This window comes from Dicentrarchus labrax, unplaced genomic scaffold (assembly GCF_905237075.1).
Source record: "Dicentrarchus labrax unplaced genomic scaffold, dlabrax2021, whole genome shotgun sequence".
In the NCBI taxonomy this organism is placed as follows: domain Eukaryota; kingdom Metazoa; phylum Chordata; class Actinopteri; family Moronidae; genus Dicentrarchus; species Dicentrarchus labrax.
This window is the reverse complement of record NW_026136723.1, coordinates 19,621,295-19,639,119: the sequence shown is the minus strand read 5'-3', so window position 1 is coordinate 19,639,119 and position 17,825 is coordinate 19,621,295. Positions and strand designations below refer to the sequence as shown.

Sequence of the window (17,825 nt, the reverse complement as noted above, 5' to 3'; positions counted from 1 at the left end):
AGGTTGTACATGTATTTTAATGAGCAGGGCTGATGAGGTGTGCTACATCGGCAACGGTGGACGGCCTTCACCACTCCCTCTCATTCACCATGTTCCTCACAAACTGTCAGTCAACCACTTCAAGGCCTCCTCACGTCTGTCTCTCGTAGTATCCTCGAATATCAATCACACCGAAATCTTTGCATATTTTTGTGAGATAATTAAGAGGAGATTGCAGCGTGGTGCAGACGATCAATCTGCAAATCAGTGGACCAGATTAAATCCAAATTCCGACTCCGTTTCGCAGATGGCAAACTAAACAGCCTAAACTGACAGAGATGCGTTCGGATGGCAAGTCGGATACCCCCCTGCCGGGCGGAGGAGCCCATGTCAGTGCCTGTGTGTAATTTGGAATTAATGGGACGGTAAAACTTTTAATTCAAAATCCCAGCCTTGGGGACAAACACATTTGCATACAAATGAACACAATTTCCTGTTTGTTCGGTATGCAAATACAAAAGAAGGAACTTACAGAGGGGCTGCCAGAGTTGAACAAGCACCACGACTCTCGCCCGAGTGCAGAAAGTGGAGGCACCCAACCGAGCACTTCAAACACAGCTATGTTTGAGATATCAGACTACGGCAGGGGTGATCCAAGACCACCCTGAAGGACTGCACAGTCTTGTGGGGCTCAGGGTAACCTTTCTTTCCTCAACTCATTTACACCTGGAAATAACAAGTGAGGTGAGTCTTTCTCTAAACACATGAGGCAATTAAAGACTACTGATCGGATGTCCATCCCAAGGGCAGAATGTGGCTGAAATACTCAGAGTAAAAACTGGAATCATTTCACAGTGTAATTAACAAATTATAGCTCTTTAGACCTTTCTTTGGCAAGCACTATGAGATCTCCTAAAGTCATTTTTGTATTAATTGCAGGTTTTTCCATACAATAAGCTGCGATAAGATTTTCTGAATAATGCAAAGAATCCCAGGCATCTATCCTCTGTGGTTTTCAATAAAGATTGCAGGAATGCTTTGAATGTCAATGATGCTCCGGATATGAGTCTACGATCTGATAGCACATAATTCATCACTGTAAACATTAGAGAGACAGAAAATAAGGGGACTTGTTTGCATTACCATAAATGACTGGCATGCTGGATGAGGAACAAACCCCGAGCTTGTTAACTTCGCCAGCCACAGCGATCTGCTTGCCAGGTTGGATTTGGTTCAGACACTAAACAGTGCACTTAATGCCATAGTGTGTTATGTTTGCATTGTGTGGGACGTGGCTAACTGAGGCAGCCATTACTTATTTAAAGTTAGACAATTGAGTGACAGCCAGAATCGCTATTTTTCATAACAATGTCTAGTCACAGACTAACACATTCACACACAAACACACAAACACACCACCACACACCATAGACTAAACAGCAGCATTTGTAATTAAGTCTCGGGTCGTAACTGAAATGACCCTGGACATCGGGCTCTGTTAAAAAGCAACCCATTGCTCAATGACTCCTCATTAGTAGGCTCTGCAGCAGCTCCCCATGTACAATCCTCCCTTGGAACTCTGAAGGTGACACAGCAGTTACAGTGGACTTTGATGGGGCACTGGGGAGCTGTACTTCATATCACAGTACTGCTTCCTCTGCAGAGTAAAAGGTTTCAACAATCAGCAGCTGCAGCCATTTGGGAAGAAGGAGGCAAAAAATCTTCCTTCCCTGGCAGGGGGAGGTGTTTTCTCCCTACTTTCTACGCTGCCGCTGGTAGACGGGCCCCACTCCTCTGCCAGTAAACCAAAGATTAACCTCCTCCAGATCGTTCCCGCCTGCCACAGATATAATCCAATCCCTAAATCATTAATTAATTGAGTGTTTGCATCAACGGTAAATCTTGCACATCTTCCACAGGAGCCTCTGTCGCCTTAGCATCATCTCACAACACTAAATCATCAGCGATCACTAAGGCATCATCAGAGCAAGGGTTTGTGGACACTGCAGAGAAGTATGAGCAGCTTCATCATGCCATCAGCGTGTTAAAAGTGAAAACCGAACCTGTCTGCAGTTTCTTGGATGTGCTCAATTGACAGGTCAGATAGGATCAAGGTGTCTCCTCATCTACTAAGCCAATCCTCCGGCCGGTGGATGGAAACCAGCGCCCGTGCTGCTGGGCCTCCAGTTACCACCAGCCTGATCAGATTGTGTATTCACTTGCCGACTGCGGGGCTGATTAAATCTGTATTTAATTGGATCAGATCTAGTCGTGATGGAGCACTCCCCCCGGCGTTTAACCCACGGTCCTCTGTCAAGTGAGAGGGGAAAAAATACTGTGGGGGAATTAGGAGCGGGAAATGAATACCAATGATAGGCTGTGCTAATAGCCAGCGCAGGAGGAGTGGACCACACCTGCAGGGCTTTACAGAGAGGAATCAGAGTTACCGGCTTTGCTGTCTGTGCATGTGTGTGTGTGTGTGGGTGTAAACCCTTCTTCCTTGATTAGTTAAACATTATGTTATTCAGGCTGTACAAAGACTTTTTTTGGTTGATTAGCCATTTTATAAAAGCACATCACTGATAACTGAACAGCATTTAAAAACTCTCCCCAAATCAAAACTTTAATCAATTTGTGATGATGATTACTCTACGTGTATTCGCAGAAAAAAAGGGTGGAACAAGAGCATTTGCATAATTTCTCAATAGTCAATACAATTTCACAATTATTCCTCGATTAAGGATCTTTAATCTGAGTCGAACCACACTGTGCATGGACGCATGTCTGTTGGCGCTCACAGGAGATGTAAAGAATCTTCAAGGGGATTTACGGTGTGTCTTGGTATAGATTGCGGGGCTTATGGAAGGAAAGCAGAAGATCCGGTGTTTGGGTTTGTGTGTTAAAGGTTACTGCACAGAAACTGATGCTACATCTCAGTATAAACTGTTCAGTGGTTTTAACTGGTGCTGAAGTGGGTGAGCGTGTGTAAGGGAAACATCTCAGAGACTGAGTGTGTTCAGGTGTAATTCCTCCCTACATTTTCAGACCTGTCATATAGGCTGCTGGGAGAAACACTTTTACAGCACTGGGTTAAAATCACAAAGGAGGAGGGTTACACACACAGTAAAACCAGTCCTGCACCACTGGCCATTAAACAGCCTTACTTGAGCAATTAAAAGTTTATCGCCTTGCTCAAGGGCACCTTGACGGTTGAAAAAGGGTGAAGCTTCTCTCTTTCAGGGACTCACAAGCACATATTTCAACCCTATTGAATGTCAGTGTTGAAGTATTCTGCAACATTACGCTCAAAGAAAAGGCTTTTTCACTTCCAACGTCAACATTTTTCATATTTCTCTACAGTAGTGGTACAGGAAGTACAGGATCAGGGGAAAAATGTGGTTATGGCAAAAAGCTACAGTATGCTTAGGGTTAATAAAAAGGTGAACTTTCATTGCAAGTTGGTGACAGGACTCGAACACCGGTTTTCTGCACGAATGTCAGACACACTACACACCCATCACCATCTCCACACAAAGGAACCACTGCTTTCCAGCAATAGCACTGAATGTTCGTATCATGAAATGGGGTGAATATTGAGATATTTTCAGAAACCTCTCTCTCTGACACACACACACACACACACACACACACACACACACACACACACACACACACACACACACACACACACACACACACACACACACACACACACCAGCAAGTATATCCTACTTGCTGGTATGGTAATAGGGTTGAGTGCAAAAGATTTTTTGCACCTGCCCCAATCTTATTACCTTGAATTCACAATTTCTCTGTTTTTATTAACAAAATAATTATTGGAGTTTCTTTTAAAGGGGTGAAAACATTACAAAAATGATAATAGTAATATTAGGAAGAATAATAATACAAAAAGTCTGGTGAAAACTGGGTTTTCAGAATACAATTCTCAGTGCTACAGTAAAAAGATAAAATAATGATATATTTTTTTATTTTAAATACAAAATCAGTTTGCCATAGCTAAATAAGAAGCTTGTGTGTTTACAATATATCAAGAAGCTTAATTTGTTCTATTGACTGGTGGGAAGAGTTTTAGGGATTTTGTGTGTGAATGAAATGTCGCGAGAGAGTTGTGGAGGTCACGTGGCCTGTGAGAGTCACCACAGTCACATTAACACATTAATGTTTAAATTTGTTTTGAGAAACTGAACTTTTGAATTATAGAGGCAATGTATCCCCATGAATAACTTTAAGTTAACTCTACTCACTTTTAATTGCCTCATTAGTGCTGCTGCAGTTGTTAACTTATATACAATATCACAATGTGTGCTCGTACTTACTTTCAGTAAAATGTTGCCTGACCTGAGATTGTTTCTGTGATACCTGGGTGAGTTTTTCCTGCATGTAGAAAGAAGCTAGTGGTGGGTCAATCATCAACAACTTTGGGTCAGAGCTTATGTTATTACCATGTAAAATTACCAAACTCTGGATCCTAATGTTTTATTAGTATTATTTGGTGGTGATAACATGGCTCAGTCATTTACATCACCATCTGTACCTCTAAATACAAACTCACAGCCAGTTTACTTTTAGTGACCTCTTCTGGCTCTTCGGAGGCCATGAAAACTGAGTGGAGGTTAGTGATTAAAGGTGTCGTTCCCTCAGGTGACCCTGGAGGTCAAAGGAATTCTGGGTAAATTACTTTGCAGAAGGCCAGAGCTATATCGAACGCCTCAGAATGAACCACAAGGTTGATTGAAAAATGGGTATTTGCATACAAGACACTGAGCAGGGGCTGGTAGAGCAGCAAACCTCTCCGCTCGAGTGGAGGTGGCAATGCTGGGAGGGAACAAGTCCTCATTAAGCAGAAAAGCGTCATTTTCTGAGGCTTAGAGTTCTCTCTCCCTCCCTCTATACACAATAGGGCTGACACTAGTTTGAAAATATAACTGAAACCTAAATAACTAAAGAAACCTGTGCTGTGTGTTTAGAATGAACTGGGCTGTGCTCATAAATAATACATATGATGATAGATTGCTGATGAACTGTCTAATGAAGAGGAGGCAGAGGGGGAGGGGAAGCAGGGTTTTTGCTGACGAACAGCAATTTATTTTTTTTATAGATTTAAAAACGGAGACCTCGCACACACAGCACGATGCAGGAATGCTAATGTCCCTGGCATTTTTGAAACTGCTGTTATCTTCCTGGCACTGCACATTAGCTAGAGATATGGTTTCCTTGGCACTAATTTACCCCTATACAGCAGGCGCTGGAGGTTAGAATCAAAACTTAATGGAACCTCTAATTTGACCAAAAGTTAATTCCTGTCAGGGAAATTAAAGCTTGCTAATTAGGGATTACAACCTGTTTTATGAATTGCAAATGCCAAGACAGAAGTTGTTAAGAGATATTAGGAAATCGTGACAATGCTTCAAGAAAACTTTCTGTCAGCAGACAGGATTTATATTGACAGAGACCAGAACTAGAGAGCTTGATGTTCCAATTTACATTACTCCAGATCAAATGAAAAAAATAAATGCAAGAGATGTGAATTTGATCAGTCTACAGTCTCTCTTTTTTTCAATCATGACCCACAATGTTCTTGACGGCAGTCAGGGCTCCCAGGGAATAAACCTCCTGGTATTAGACCAATTTCCACACGAGGAATTCATCTTCTGCAGTCGCCGTGTGTCACACTTGCTTTTCCCATCACAAACAACGACCTCAGGCTGTATATGTTCACTACATCATTTAGCTCTTAAAAATGTGCTCAGCTGTTGTTCTCCCTGCCCCCATACTACATTCCTATACTCCCTTTGCATCTCTCTGTCATTTGCTATATGAGGAATACCATATTAATTTCCTGTGCTTCCTCCACTCTTTGGTTCCTGCCTCTCTGACAGGCCTCTTCTTGGCCCTGTCATTGACTGTCACCTGTGACACAGGCTTCCATGAAAGACAGCGTGTTTCTTCCTTGCATCATGTGGTAAATGAGCATCACTTCCCTCTCCCTCTGTCTCTCTACTTCCTCACGATTTCTTTCCTCTCACACGCACACACACACACACACACACACACACACACACACACACACACACACACACACACACACACAGACACACACAGACACACACAGACACACACAGACACACACCTGCAGCTCCCTCTCTTCTTCCTCTTGCTGTAGATCCCGTTGTTGACAGGTGCTGGGAGGGATTTCAGAGTCCTGACACAGGTGCAACTCAAAAATCGGTGAGCGTGTTTGAGAATGTGCGTATAATACAGAGAGAAAGATACATAGAGTGAATGGGAAAGACTAAAAAGATAGATAGATAGATAGATAGATAGATAGATAGATAGATAGATAGATAGATAGATAGATAGATAGATAGATAGATAGATAGATAGATAGATAGATAGTGTGAGAAGGAGAGTAAATGCTTGCTGTATCTAAATCAGCAAGCGGAGCAGGTGTTGTGTGCCAGATCTCTACCTTCAGGCAAAGTGATTTTGATAATGAGAGAAAAACAAACAAGTCACCTCTAATAAACATGTTTTGTAGAGCCAAATAAATGCTCTTAAATGCTGGACTAAAGGGGTAAGGAAAGATATTGTGGGTGTTTCTCACTTCCAGTTGTTGTGGCTATTACAATTTGTTTCCTGCAAATACTACTTCTTGTAATGAATGTGTGAATTCAATTCTGCCACTGATTCAGTTCCATATTCTGCTCTTTTTCCTGGTTTTTACAGCAGTGCCGCCAAGCTGCTTGTTACGATACAGTACGCATGAGCACAGAAGAAAGGTTGAGGTCTTTAAAGATACTCCACTTCCTGACACGCCATTAATATTCTCCATACAGACTCTTCCTCTCTTCTACATACGAATACCCCCTTCCCCCCCTCCACCTCCACCTCCCCGAACCCCACTTCCACTCTGCCTTTACATCTCTGCACTACCTTATATCTCTCTCTTCCATCTCCCTTTTTTTCCACTCTTCCCTCCCCCAACATTACTTTCTTCCTCTTCCTTTTGGTTATTTTTTGTCACAACTTTCTCTACCACTTTCTCTTCCTCTTCCTCCTGGGAAGTGGCACAGAATCCCTTTAAGTGCTGCAAAAGCAAATCTATTTATCATAACCATCTATCTCTTACTGTACATATATCTCATGCTATACTGAAAGACACACTTGCACACATAAACACACAGACTGCAGAGAAAAAGAAGACATAGCTCCACTCATGTGTACTTACACTGTACTAGAAAGTCAAGTGCATGTTCAGCAAGCGAAAGGAATCTAAATAACGATTCAATATATGTGATTCACTCTCTCAATAGCAATAGAGCAATAAATTAAAGGGAGGTAAATGGGCGGTAGTGCCTACTCTCCTCCCACGCACAGCAATGCGGTTGAGCGAAGCGGTCTTTGGGGACTTCCCATTGACTCCACACAAGGTGAGAATGGAGCAGGAACAGAAGGCTGAGCAAAAACACTTCAAACGACACGGCAGGAAGACAGAGAGGGCTGCTGCTCTGCGAGGCAAATGTAACAAACTGAGAGGAAACACAGGCATGAGGGAAGGACTGACCTAAAGAGACAGAGAGGGCCAAAGACGAGGAGATACAATCATTACTTTCAGCGACAATCAATCCAACAAGCATGCACGCACACACACACGAATAAGCCAGACAGATAATGAGACATGAAAACACCTTAAATGCCACCTAATAGCAGCCAGACATGCACACACACACACACACACACACACACACACACACACACACACACACACACACACACAGAGTGAGAGAGCTCAGCAGGACATTGATATTCTATACACCCACACACAGCATGGTGAGGATTTGGACTCGTCTCTGTGTGTCTCCCAGTTTTACACACTACGCTGGTCTAGGCACAGTCCCACGCAGCATTACACAGGTTGCTACCATGAGAAAAAAACATGATGTAAGCCATTTACTGACACATACTATACACACAAAGTACATGTCATGTAAGAAATGTGGCTTTAACACTATTACGGTCACAAGAACACCACACACAGATGCCTGCTGTACATAGCCCAAAGCTATCGAAAAGCAGCTGAACCAACCAAATAAATACCTTAACAAACAAAGCATTGCAGCAGATTGGTACATAGCCAGAGGAGAACTAGCACAGTTTTAACAAGGGACTATGGCAAACAGGTAGGCTACTTGCTCCGCTATACATTTCCTTTATAATTTAGTCATTAATAGTGCAGCATTTAAAGTTTTGTGATAACGAGCAGGGCAACACCCCTTCTCATCCCTCTTCAAATTACCCCCTGGGCTGTAACAAATGCAAATAACACACTGCACTGTACAGCCGTGTCTCTTACCAACACAACACACTGATCCAGAGGGAGGAAGGCAGGGTAGAGGAGGGGAAAGGAACACCCCCCACTGATGGAGGATGCCAATAGTGCGGGATGAGTCACGTATTGTCCATATAAATCAATGGGTGAGAACACCAGGCAGGGAAAAAAATGCATGTGTGTGAGTAGAGAGACATGATTATGCGTGTGCCGTAGCTCATGTATTAACCATAACTGAATTTACACATCAAGGCGGCAAATGAATTCCAAATAGATTTTTGATGCAGACCAACACGAGACCTGATTAAAAGATGAGGTTGAAGATATGGAAACATGGAAGGAGAGAAAGGAGTGTTGTACCACTGACTAGAGTTGTACTCTGATCCGCTCACTTTGTATTAAGTATTCAGGGTTTGAGCCAGAGATTGTGACAATGACCCCTTTAAAGCATAAAATGTACCGTCACTACAATTTTCCTGTACCCAATTGTTGCCCATAAAATCAAAGGCAGAATCAAAGCTGTTAGCACGCTTCTCATTTTTAGATTTTACACATCAACATTTATTTTGTGAGTTACCCAAACTACAAAATGAACCGGTTCACTGTTGTCTGGTAAACATGCATCACAAGCCAGTGTTGGGAGTGAAATGCCTGCACGTTGTAGCTACAGCCAGCCAACAGCTAGCGGCTAGTAAACTAGTCTGGTTGTTAGGGCTTGACAGGGTCAGTAAACATTACAATAATTTCATAAATAGATCATTTAGATTACCCTAACAGAAGCACAGAAGGTTACAATTAGTCACCTGTTTAATGACATAATTACATTTGACCTTTGACTCTGACCACATTGAGCTTGGTACTTGATAGATGAGAGTAAGACATAAAAAAAGATGTAATGGAAAGGCCAAAATAAAAATAAAAAAGGTTTACAGCCTGACATACATTAGCTAACGTAAGGTTATCTCAGCATTAATAGAGGAGACTGAGAGCTGTCAACAGGACAAATTTAGATGTTGATGTCTTCAGCTTTTATCATCAGATGTGACTAACCAGCAATGTAATGATTACTTATAATAATAATAATATAACTAATTTTAGTTATCCCAGTAATACAGACCTCGCTATTATCACTGAGTGTGAGCTACATTACTGTAGCTTTGTCTGGTTTTCTCAATACAGATTAATTAAGTTAAAATACTGATAAAATTGTTTGTCAGGGCACAGTTAAGACAAGATCACAGTACTTCCTCACCCCATAAGATTTTATATTAAAAAAAATAATTTCTTAAGTGTAATGAAAAACAAAATTAGTTATATGTCTAATAGAATATGTGTAATAGACACTTTACAGTTTTAATATTATTTTACAGCACTAGTTGTGCAGCTTTCACATTATTGTTTACGGTCTCTGTTTGAGGGAGCGGTGGTCCTTAGTGGCTCAAATATGCATGGCTTCTACACACAAGCCATGCATATTTGAGCCAGATCATACTGTATAGTTTAACAGTAACAGTAACAACAGTGTGCTCTCTCCAAAAAAGTGTTTTGTTTCACCCAATGTGTAGCTACCTCACCGGGCAGAGTATTCAAATATCTGCAAATGAAAAATTTGAGCAGCACAGCCCTCCAGCTTCTTCACAAGAATATATCTTTCATTTTTTGCCAGTAGGTAGCTTCCCGTCCAATCCACTTACATCACACTTTCAAGCTCTAAAGACTTTGCTATCATATTTGTAATAGAACAGTTTCGCTTGAAGATGTACCGATTTAAATGTTCCCTCTAACAATATAAGAGGGATACATTAAGCCACTGGAGGTGGTGGCTGCTGCTGCTGAAGGGTCAAATTACTTTTAGTCATTCTGGATGCGCAGAGCACTAGAGAGAGATTTCAATTTTCTTCAAATATTCTCATTACAGAGATGACGGCTGCCAAAGGGTCTCAGACCTTCATATAATTACATCTTCAATAGGAAAAATCTCAATTATAACAGAATACCTAATTATTACGCTGCCCATATTCGAAATTGCCCTCACATGAAAGGAAAACTAGAGCCGTATCATCCACTAAGCTGTGAGGACAGTTTCCACTTCTCGTAACACCGCTGTTGTTAAGCACCCAAGAGCATTAGAGGGAAGACCTGTCACAGCTCAAGACCTGAAGGGAATGAACAGAGAACAAGATATGACAGAGCACAAACCTGTGTCCTCACTTGCTGCCTTTTTTATGAAGGGATACTGATAACTCTGAGGGCGCTGGTCGGTGCAAAATACCACCTCAATTGCCATACCTCAGAAGAGGCCTTCTGCTTCAATAACAAAACAAATTATTTTGACCAACTGCTGTGGCTGCCATATCGTTTTCCAGGCGATGTAGCGTAACAAGGCCCATTTCCCAAATAATCAAACTCCAGCCAGTGACCGTCCACCTATCAACAGCTTTGATCTTTTTCCTACATGGCAGCCATTTCCATCATAGCGGCAATGTAATTTCCCAGTGGGTAACGGCCACTGCGGTGCAGACTCCCAGTGTAATGTACTGTGGAGCTACCATTCGGAAGTTGGAAAGCCCTCATTGTGGAAAGCATTTGCATTCAAATCATTGAGTCTGAAATTGGTTCTACCTGTCTGGGATCAGGACTATCTCCTCTGGGTTCCCACTGACAGTTAAGTGCAGTTTTTATAACCTTGGAGCACAAGGAATGCTAATAGCTTTTGATGAAGGCCTAACTATGTTTTTCTTTGGACTCTCCCTATGAAAGTAGCACCTGAGGTAGCTCCAGATGAGTCCCATGGCACTTTCCCATCAGAGCCCATGAAAAGGCTATAATGGCCCACCAAACCTGCCGATTCCATATAATAATGAAGCTCATTAGGCTTGGGGTGCCTCAGACCTCTAGAGGGACCAGAGAGGATAAAGTAAGTAACCCGCTAGCTGATGTTATTGTGACACAGTAGTCAAAGTTTTCACAATTTCCCTTTTGTTATCTATAAAATTCCAGGTTGATTAAGTGCCTCCTCATGAGATTTTATCTGTATCCCCACCCACCTTTTAATTCAACTCATGTTCACTTCACTGTAGAGTCAAATTAGCGTTCGCCAAGAGCAACAGCCCACAATGAACATTAATGTGTTTGTGCTGTTTTCTTTAGTCTTTGCAATTATTTTGTTTGTGGAGCATTCAACAACAGCAACAATGCACCTCAAATATAAACTACAAATCGTTAATGGATCGCTTTTTCTTTTTTTTTGCTTAGCTTGCTTTAAAGTCTTAAGCAGATGAGCAGTAAGACATTTGGCAAAAATATACAGTATACTGATGTTCTCACCTAACCTTTCAATGTGTGAAGCAGACCGAATCTAAATGTATGCTCTGTTAAAAAAAAACTTTCATTTTTATCTTGTGGATGAATAACTTACAGTTGTTGTTTAGGTCTCGCAGACTTAGTCAAATACATCTTCTTCTGTCATGCTTATCTAATGGAGGAATATTGCTCTGCATTTTGTTTAGCTCTCAAACTTTTTCTTTCATCTGTGCTCAGCCTCGTGTTTTTTTAACCTTTGTCTGTCTGAAGCGGCTGCTGCTTCTATACCAAGGCCTTGTTTAGTGTAGACATAGTTAAGGCCTCCATGGAGCATGGACCCCGGAGCAGTGACTGACAAGCCCGTAATAATCAATTCTCAAGCATGCTCCTCCGAGGCAATACTTGATCTGTGCTTCCCGGGCAGGGCTCCGAATACTTCATGGCAATTTACTGACACCATGAAATCCAATTAAAAATGCATTTGGACATTGATCACCTGATGCACCCAGATTGATTGCTACTCAGAAAGCAACCTTGTTGTGTTTTTGTTCGGCCAGGGTCCATTCACCTTCCCATACCATATAAATGTATTGATCCGCACAACCACTCTTGGATCCATGCAAACCATTAAACATCCTTTCAGTGTTTCTCCATCCATTTATGTGACTCATAGCAGATTCTTCTGAGCTAAAAATGGCCAGCATACCGCTTAGCAGTCCAACAAGCTTTGAGACACCAGTGCATATACAGCATAATGAAGCCAGGTGATAATGTCAAGTTAACTATTCATTCAAAATGCCTGTTCATCAAACTAGTCTTCTGGATGTCAAAGAGAGATAAAGAATATAAAGCATCAAATTATCACAAACAACTTAGAAAGCTGGAGAGAGGAATTCTTTATTAGAGATGGGGAGAAATGTTTGATTCAAAAACGTATAAAAGGTCAAATTGCACTTTTCAATTAATATTATTCACACAGTCTCATTTAAAACAACTGCCATCTGGGAAAAAACTACATGCTATGTAATGCTGTCTGAGGCACTTGTGTGGTACGATGAATGTGAAAGAATAAATTGAATGCCAGTGAATAAGATGCATTTGTATGCAAAATTGCCGAGACAGCCCAGAGACGGAGCTGCAGGCAGACGGACGTGCATGTAATCAGATATCAAATCCGCTTGTCTCCTGTATGCTCCGCCTGCGCCGTGTTGCGCAGGGCAGAAGGGCAGGTGGATGGTGGGTGCTATTGTCTCTGAGCATTGGTCCACATGAATGACCCAGCCTGTGTCCACATTAGCACGGATCAACTCCTGTGGGTATCATCTCCTCGGAAAAACAGCGGCTACAACACATTCGGCCAAATAACCTAACTTCCATATCCGGTAAAACTCATGCTCTTTTTCACCCTTCCTGACTTTTGGCCAATTCAATCAATCTTTCCCTCACTTTCTTCTCCTGACAGACTGCTCCACTTTCAACCTTTCCAGCATGTTCTCCTTCCATTCCACCACAGTCTCTCCATTACGCCTACCTCTTCCCTACAGTAATATTCTTCACACTTTGCATCCTTCTTTTTGCCTCCCTCTATTTTCAGATTTCTCCTTATCCATCACCTTCTCCATCACTCACTCTCTCTTTTCTTTATTTCTCAGTAACAATTCCCTTTTACTGCAACTAAATATCTACAAATGTTTCCCTACGGGGTTCTCCTCTGCCCCGCAGGGAACCACCTCCAACTCTATCTGGGTCTGCACACACCCACACAGGCCGACCTGGCGGTTAATGAGCCTGTTGAGTAAGACGGCACCTCGACTCAACATTGATCACCAGGCCTCTGTACCTCGAACTCTCAGGGAAGCTATTCGTCAAGGTGATAATTTATTTTGTAGCACCAGATACGGTGTGCTGGGGACTGGGTTGTTTTTTCTTCATGTGGTCTAGGGGCTTGACAGACACCATTTCAGGTCCAATTCAGGGTCATAATGTGTAGCATGAAACACGCAGCGCTGTAACTCACTGAGGATCAGCCACAAACAGCAAAAGAAGACTTTCATCTTGCTGAGCAGTCAAGGGAATGGCGATTTAGCAAAGAAATGTGTGGCACACTTTCAAACTCAATTCCCTGCTATTCCTTCCCACGCATGTGCAAAGACTTTCTGCCGTGGTGTCCTGCTAAGTTATAAGCATTAGTAGAGCCACTGTGTGACTGAGGGAAGGAGTGGGAGAGTGAATGAAAGCTGCGCCGTTGTTTTGATCATGCTGGCATGGGGTGCCCAATTATGGAGATGCGGCCTGTCTAACCATTGAGGCCAAACACCTGATGGGAGGAGGTGGCATGAGCATGGGACGCTGCTTGTGGGTAGGCGAGGCTACCGCAGTGCACCGCTGCTCCCGCGTGCTCTCAAGATGTTCCACATCTCCCCCCTCTAATTGGCAGATGGCCTCAGATGCGAGATGATTTAATGGCCTGCGTGTGTGTTTTTTCCTGCCTCAGTCAGCCATTAGCAGGGACATCTGTAACGAGTTGGCCAGGCACACTGCTGAGAGCGGAAGCTGAGAGCAACACTTTCTAATGGGGGGTAGTGCGATCGTGACGGACTTGGGCGGTAATCAAAGCACTCTGAGCTATTTCTTTAGGGTTATGATAATCGAGACATCTCGTTTCAAATTGTCCGCAGCAGAGGAAAAAGCTTTACTAAATCGTCTGATCTTGTTTACCTAAAAAAAACCACAAAGAATCAAACAGCACAGTATTACTGGGTATCAACAGTGTGACAGTCTCCTTTTGACTTTCAATACACCAGAGCAAGACGTTTCTAGCTGTGCGTTATCATAAAAAGCCATTTTCATGGCTTTGGCACAAACAGCTTGGCTTCCAAGTGATCCCATTTCTTGCAGCTGTGCCATAACCATCTGCACTGAATGCTGCGCTCAAGGGTAAAACATTAAGGCCTCAACCCGAGTTTGGCCCTGAAGGCCTCTGGTTTCTGGCTCTCTGTCGCTGCCTTCATTTCTTGTTACTCCCTCCTGAGCTTGTCTCTATAACCAGAGCTGGATGAGAGAAGGAGCTGTATCGTTGAACAACTGAGGCCTTCAGCTGGTTCTCCATGTAGACGGAGTAGTAGAGAAGTGGCCCTGAGCCCAAGGCCTTTTAAAGCTTGATGGCCATCAGTATTCTTGCCATAGCCTCTGAGGATTTGTCTGCTACCTGCAAACTGGGTCAATTTTTGCATTATTTTAGAGATTTGTATCTCGCTGTGGTGAAAGGAGAGGTTTTGCACACGCAGGCATGTAGACCCACACCTGCACTTTGTCTCTCTCTCTCTCTCTCTCTCTCTCTCTCTCTGTTTCCCTCCCTCTCTGCTTCTCCCTCACACACAGTATTTTGGACTCATTAATATGAGCCCATATTTGTAATTTTAACACATAAATGCCAGTTTAAAGCCAGAAAATGTGCTAACACTGTAATGAATGACTACACTGAGCAACGTTACCCATCCTGTGAAAATCATTTTAGATGGAGCACACGCTGAAAGACTAATTAAAATTGATAGATAGGACTAATACTGATTGTGACACTCAAAAACCTGAGCACTTTTACAGAGCTTAAATGGAAGTAAGTCTCAGTTAATATACCCCTTCGCTATTCATGTCACACTGATGGGATTAACTGCAGTCATAAATCTAAAATAGTTTTGAATGTGACTCTGCCATTCATACATTAACATTAATGAGTAACTGAGAGTGCTGCAGCACCACCTTGACTGTTTCCATCAGGTTTTAGAGCAGTTTCCTCCCTGTTTGACTTGAGGAAACCTTCAAATATTTGAATTATCCCACAGCCACATACAATCAAATAACGTTCATACAATTTCTAATTCTAATTATCTACTGTATGTGTACTCTCAACTGAGAGCCTGGGAGGTGAATAAGGGACCAGAAGCAGATGGGGGGGCGGTAATGAAATGCAGGGGAAAAAAGGGGAATTGAGGGGGACAGGCCGGCTAGTGAGACACAGCAGAAAAATAAGAGAGGGAAGAAAATAACCAAGTATGAGATAGAGAGAGGCGATAGGAGTCTGAGGTGAATACAAATGGACAGAGGAGGAACACAGATAGAGGAGGAAGAGAGGGGGGGGGGGGGGCAAAGAGGGAGGTTGTGTGAGGAGAGGAGATAAAAGAATGTGAAAAAGATGGATTCACTGTTGCCTAATGAGAAGACAAAGGCAGTAGAATCCACATCGATCTCTGCCCCACAGCAAGCTGGCTTTATAGCTCACAGGTAGACAGAGATAGCAGAGCCTGGGGGAGCTTACCTGAGGTAAGCAACCATACTGTTGTAGGAGGAAGTCCAAGTATAGGCTCAGAGGTGTGTATGTGTGCCTGAATACATAAACGCATGTTATGTCAAGTACATGCTCAAAGCAGATTTATGGAAGTTTTGAGCTGTGTATGTGAGTGATGTTCGTGTGCTGCATGGGGGCCGTCAGGATGATGGACAAACGCAAAGCTGAGAGCAGGGTAAATGAAAAGATGACGCCTTAAATGAGTCGTTATTGTGAAGCAGTAGATTGATTAAATGTGGGATAGAAATCAAATGTTTATATAGTAACCACTCTGCAAGGAGGGCAAGGAACATTGTAGAGACAGTTCCCCTGTGGAGACGCATTACTGTACTCTTAAATGACTGGAAAACAAAGATAAATTAGAGGCTCGGAATTATTATTTTATTATTATTTTTATTTTAGATGAAAAGAAGTATTTAATAAAGTATTTAGTCGCGCAGCTGTTGACTACTGCAGACAACCAGGTTGATAGAACGATGTCTTATCATAAAACTGGTAAATTACGTGGCTTATTTACTGTATTTCCGTGGTGTTTCAAGGGCTTGATGCTGTAAAGAAAAGAAAACACGTCGCTGCAGAGGATGAACACTGGGTTGTAAACAAGTTATCAGCTCAGGTGCGCAGCAACAAAGAGGAACACAAGTTAATTTGCTGTTAACGCGGACGGGGCTGCGTTACGGCTGCAGAAAGCCACTTACAGTAGGTTTGAGCTGTTCCAGTACACCGCATGCCGGTCGCTGGCTCTCGACAGGTGCAAGTTTGCAAGCGCCAGCGTGATGAGGCTGAGAGAAAACGTTGCGAGAGCCATAATCCCTCCGGTGCTCGTCCAGCCCTGGTTGCCCTCTTCCTTCTGTCCCAGGCGACGCGTCGTTCACAACATCCCAGCGGTCAAAAGACGCCTTTTCAAGTTCCCAGTTACCTTAACAACGGGTTGAATCAGGGTGACTTCTGACTGGTTACGTGTTCTTCAACTCAAATCCCATTGCGAGGAGACCCATCTGCACGTCTTCACTTGTGCCAAAATCTATTTGGACTTCTTTCTCGCACCCGCTGCGCACTTTCAAACTCACTCCTTCATTTGTTTGGCAAAATTCTGCTTTCATTAGAGAGAAACCACACAGGTAGGCTAATGGTAAGGCAAGAGAAAGGTACCACATTCACGGCTGACAGCTGAGGTCGGCGGTGTTTATTGTTCTTTACACAGCTTGGAAGCCGCTCGATCTCCGTTGAAAGGTTTGTGTACCTGCCGCTCCTCTCATCATCAGCAGCAGCAGCAACCACACGCTGCGCACACAACGCTACAAGCCCGCCCTCTGATGGAGGAGATGCGCTCACACGTCCATCTATCCTGCGGCCCCGCCCCCTCAAAACATGCGCCGTGTGTGTGTGTGTGTGTGTGTGTGTGTGTGTGTGTGTGTGTGTGTGTGTGTGTGTGTGTGCGTGCGTGTGCGTGCGTGCGTGCGTGACTTTGTGTGTGTATCAATAACTGTGTGGAGACAATCCTGCAAATTAAAACAGTAAGAAAAAAAGATTTAATGTTAAGTTTTAAATAGCTTAATAATCATAAGCAGCAAGTGTCGGTTGGGATAAGAAAGTAAGGGTTGTTAGAAGGGAAGGAAGGATTTAGGATAATAGAATGGACAGTAACTTTAACGTTGTTGAAGATACAGCATATGTCACCTGTAGAAAAGGTCTACTGTTTTTATTTGTTATAGATTAGGCTCAGATTTGACTTTGGGATTAACAAAAAAAAAAGCCTCACCAGCTGTGAAATGACTCATTATCACACATTGAATCATTATCATTGTTAATTACAAGCACACTGTTTAAATTCCTGTTGACAACCAG

General features: G+C 42.8%; 1 protein-coding gene across 1 annotated transcript in view; it reads right to left on the bottom strand.

The window, feature by feature from the left end:
* efna3a (ephrin-A3a) overlaps nucleotides 1-17,303 on the bottom strand; it is a 58,721-nt gene extending 41,418 nt beyond the window's left edge. The window contains exon 1 of the mRNA XM_051390301.1: nucleotides 16,676-17,303. Within this exon, the coding sequence (XP_051246261.1) occupies nucleotides 16,676-16,785 (110 nt within the window). The 5' untranslated portion in view covers nucleotides 16,786-17,303. The remainder of the gene's footprint in view (nucleotides 1-16,675) is intronic.
* Between the last annotated feature and the right edge of the window lie 522 nt (nucleotides 17,304-17,825).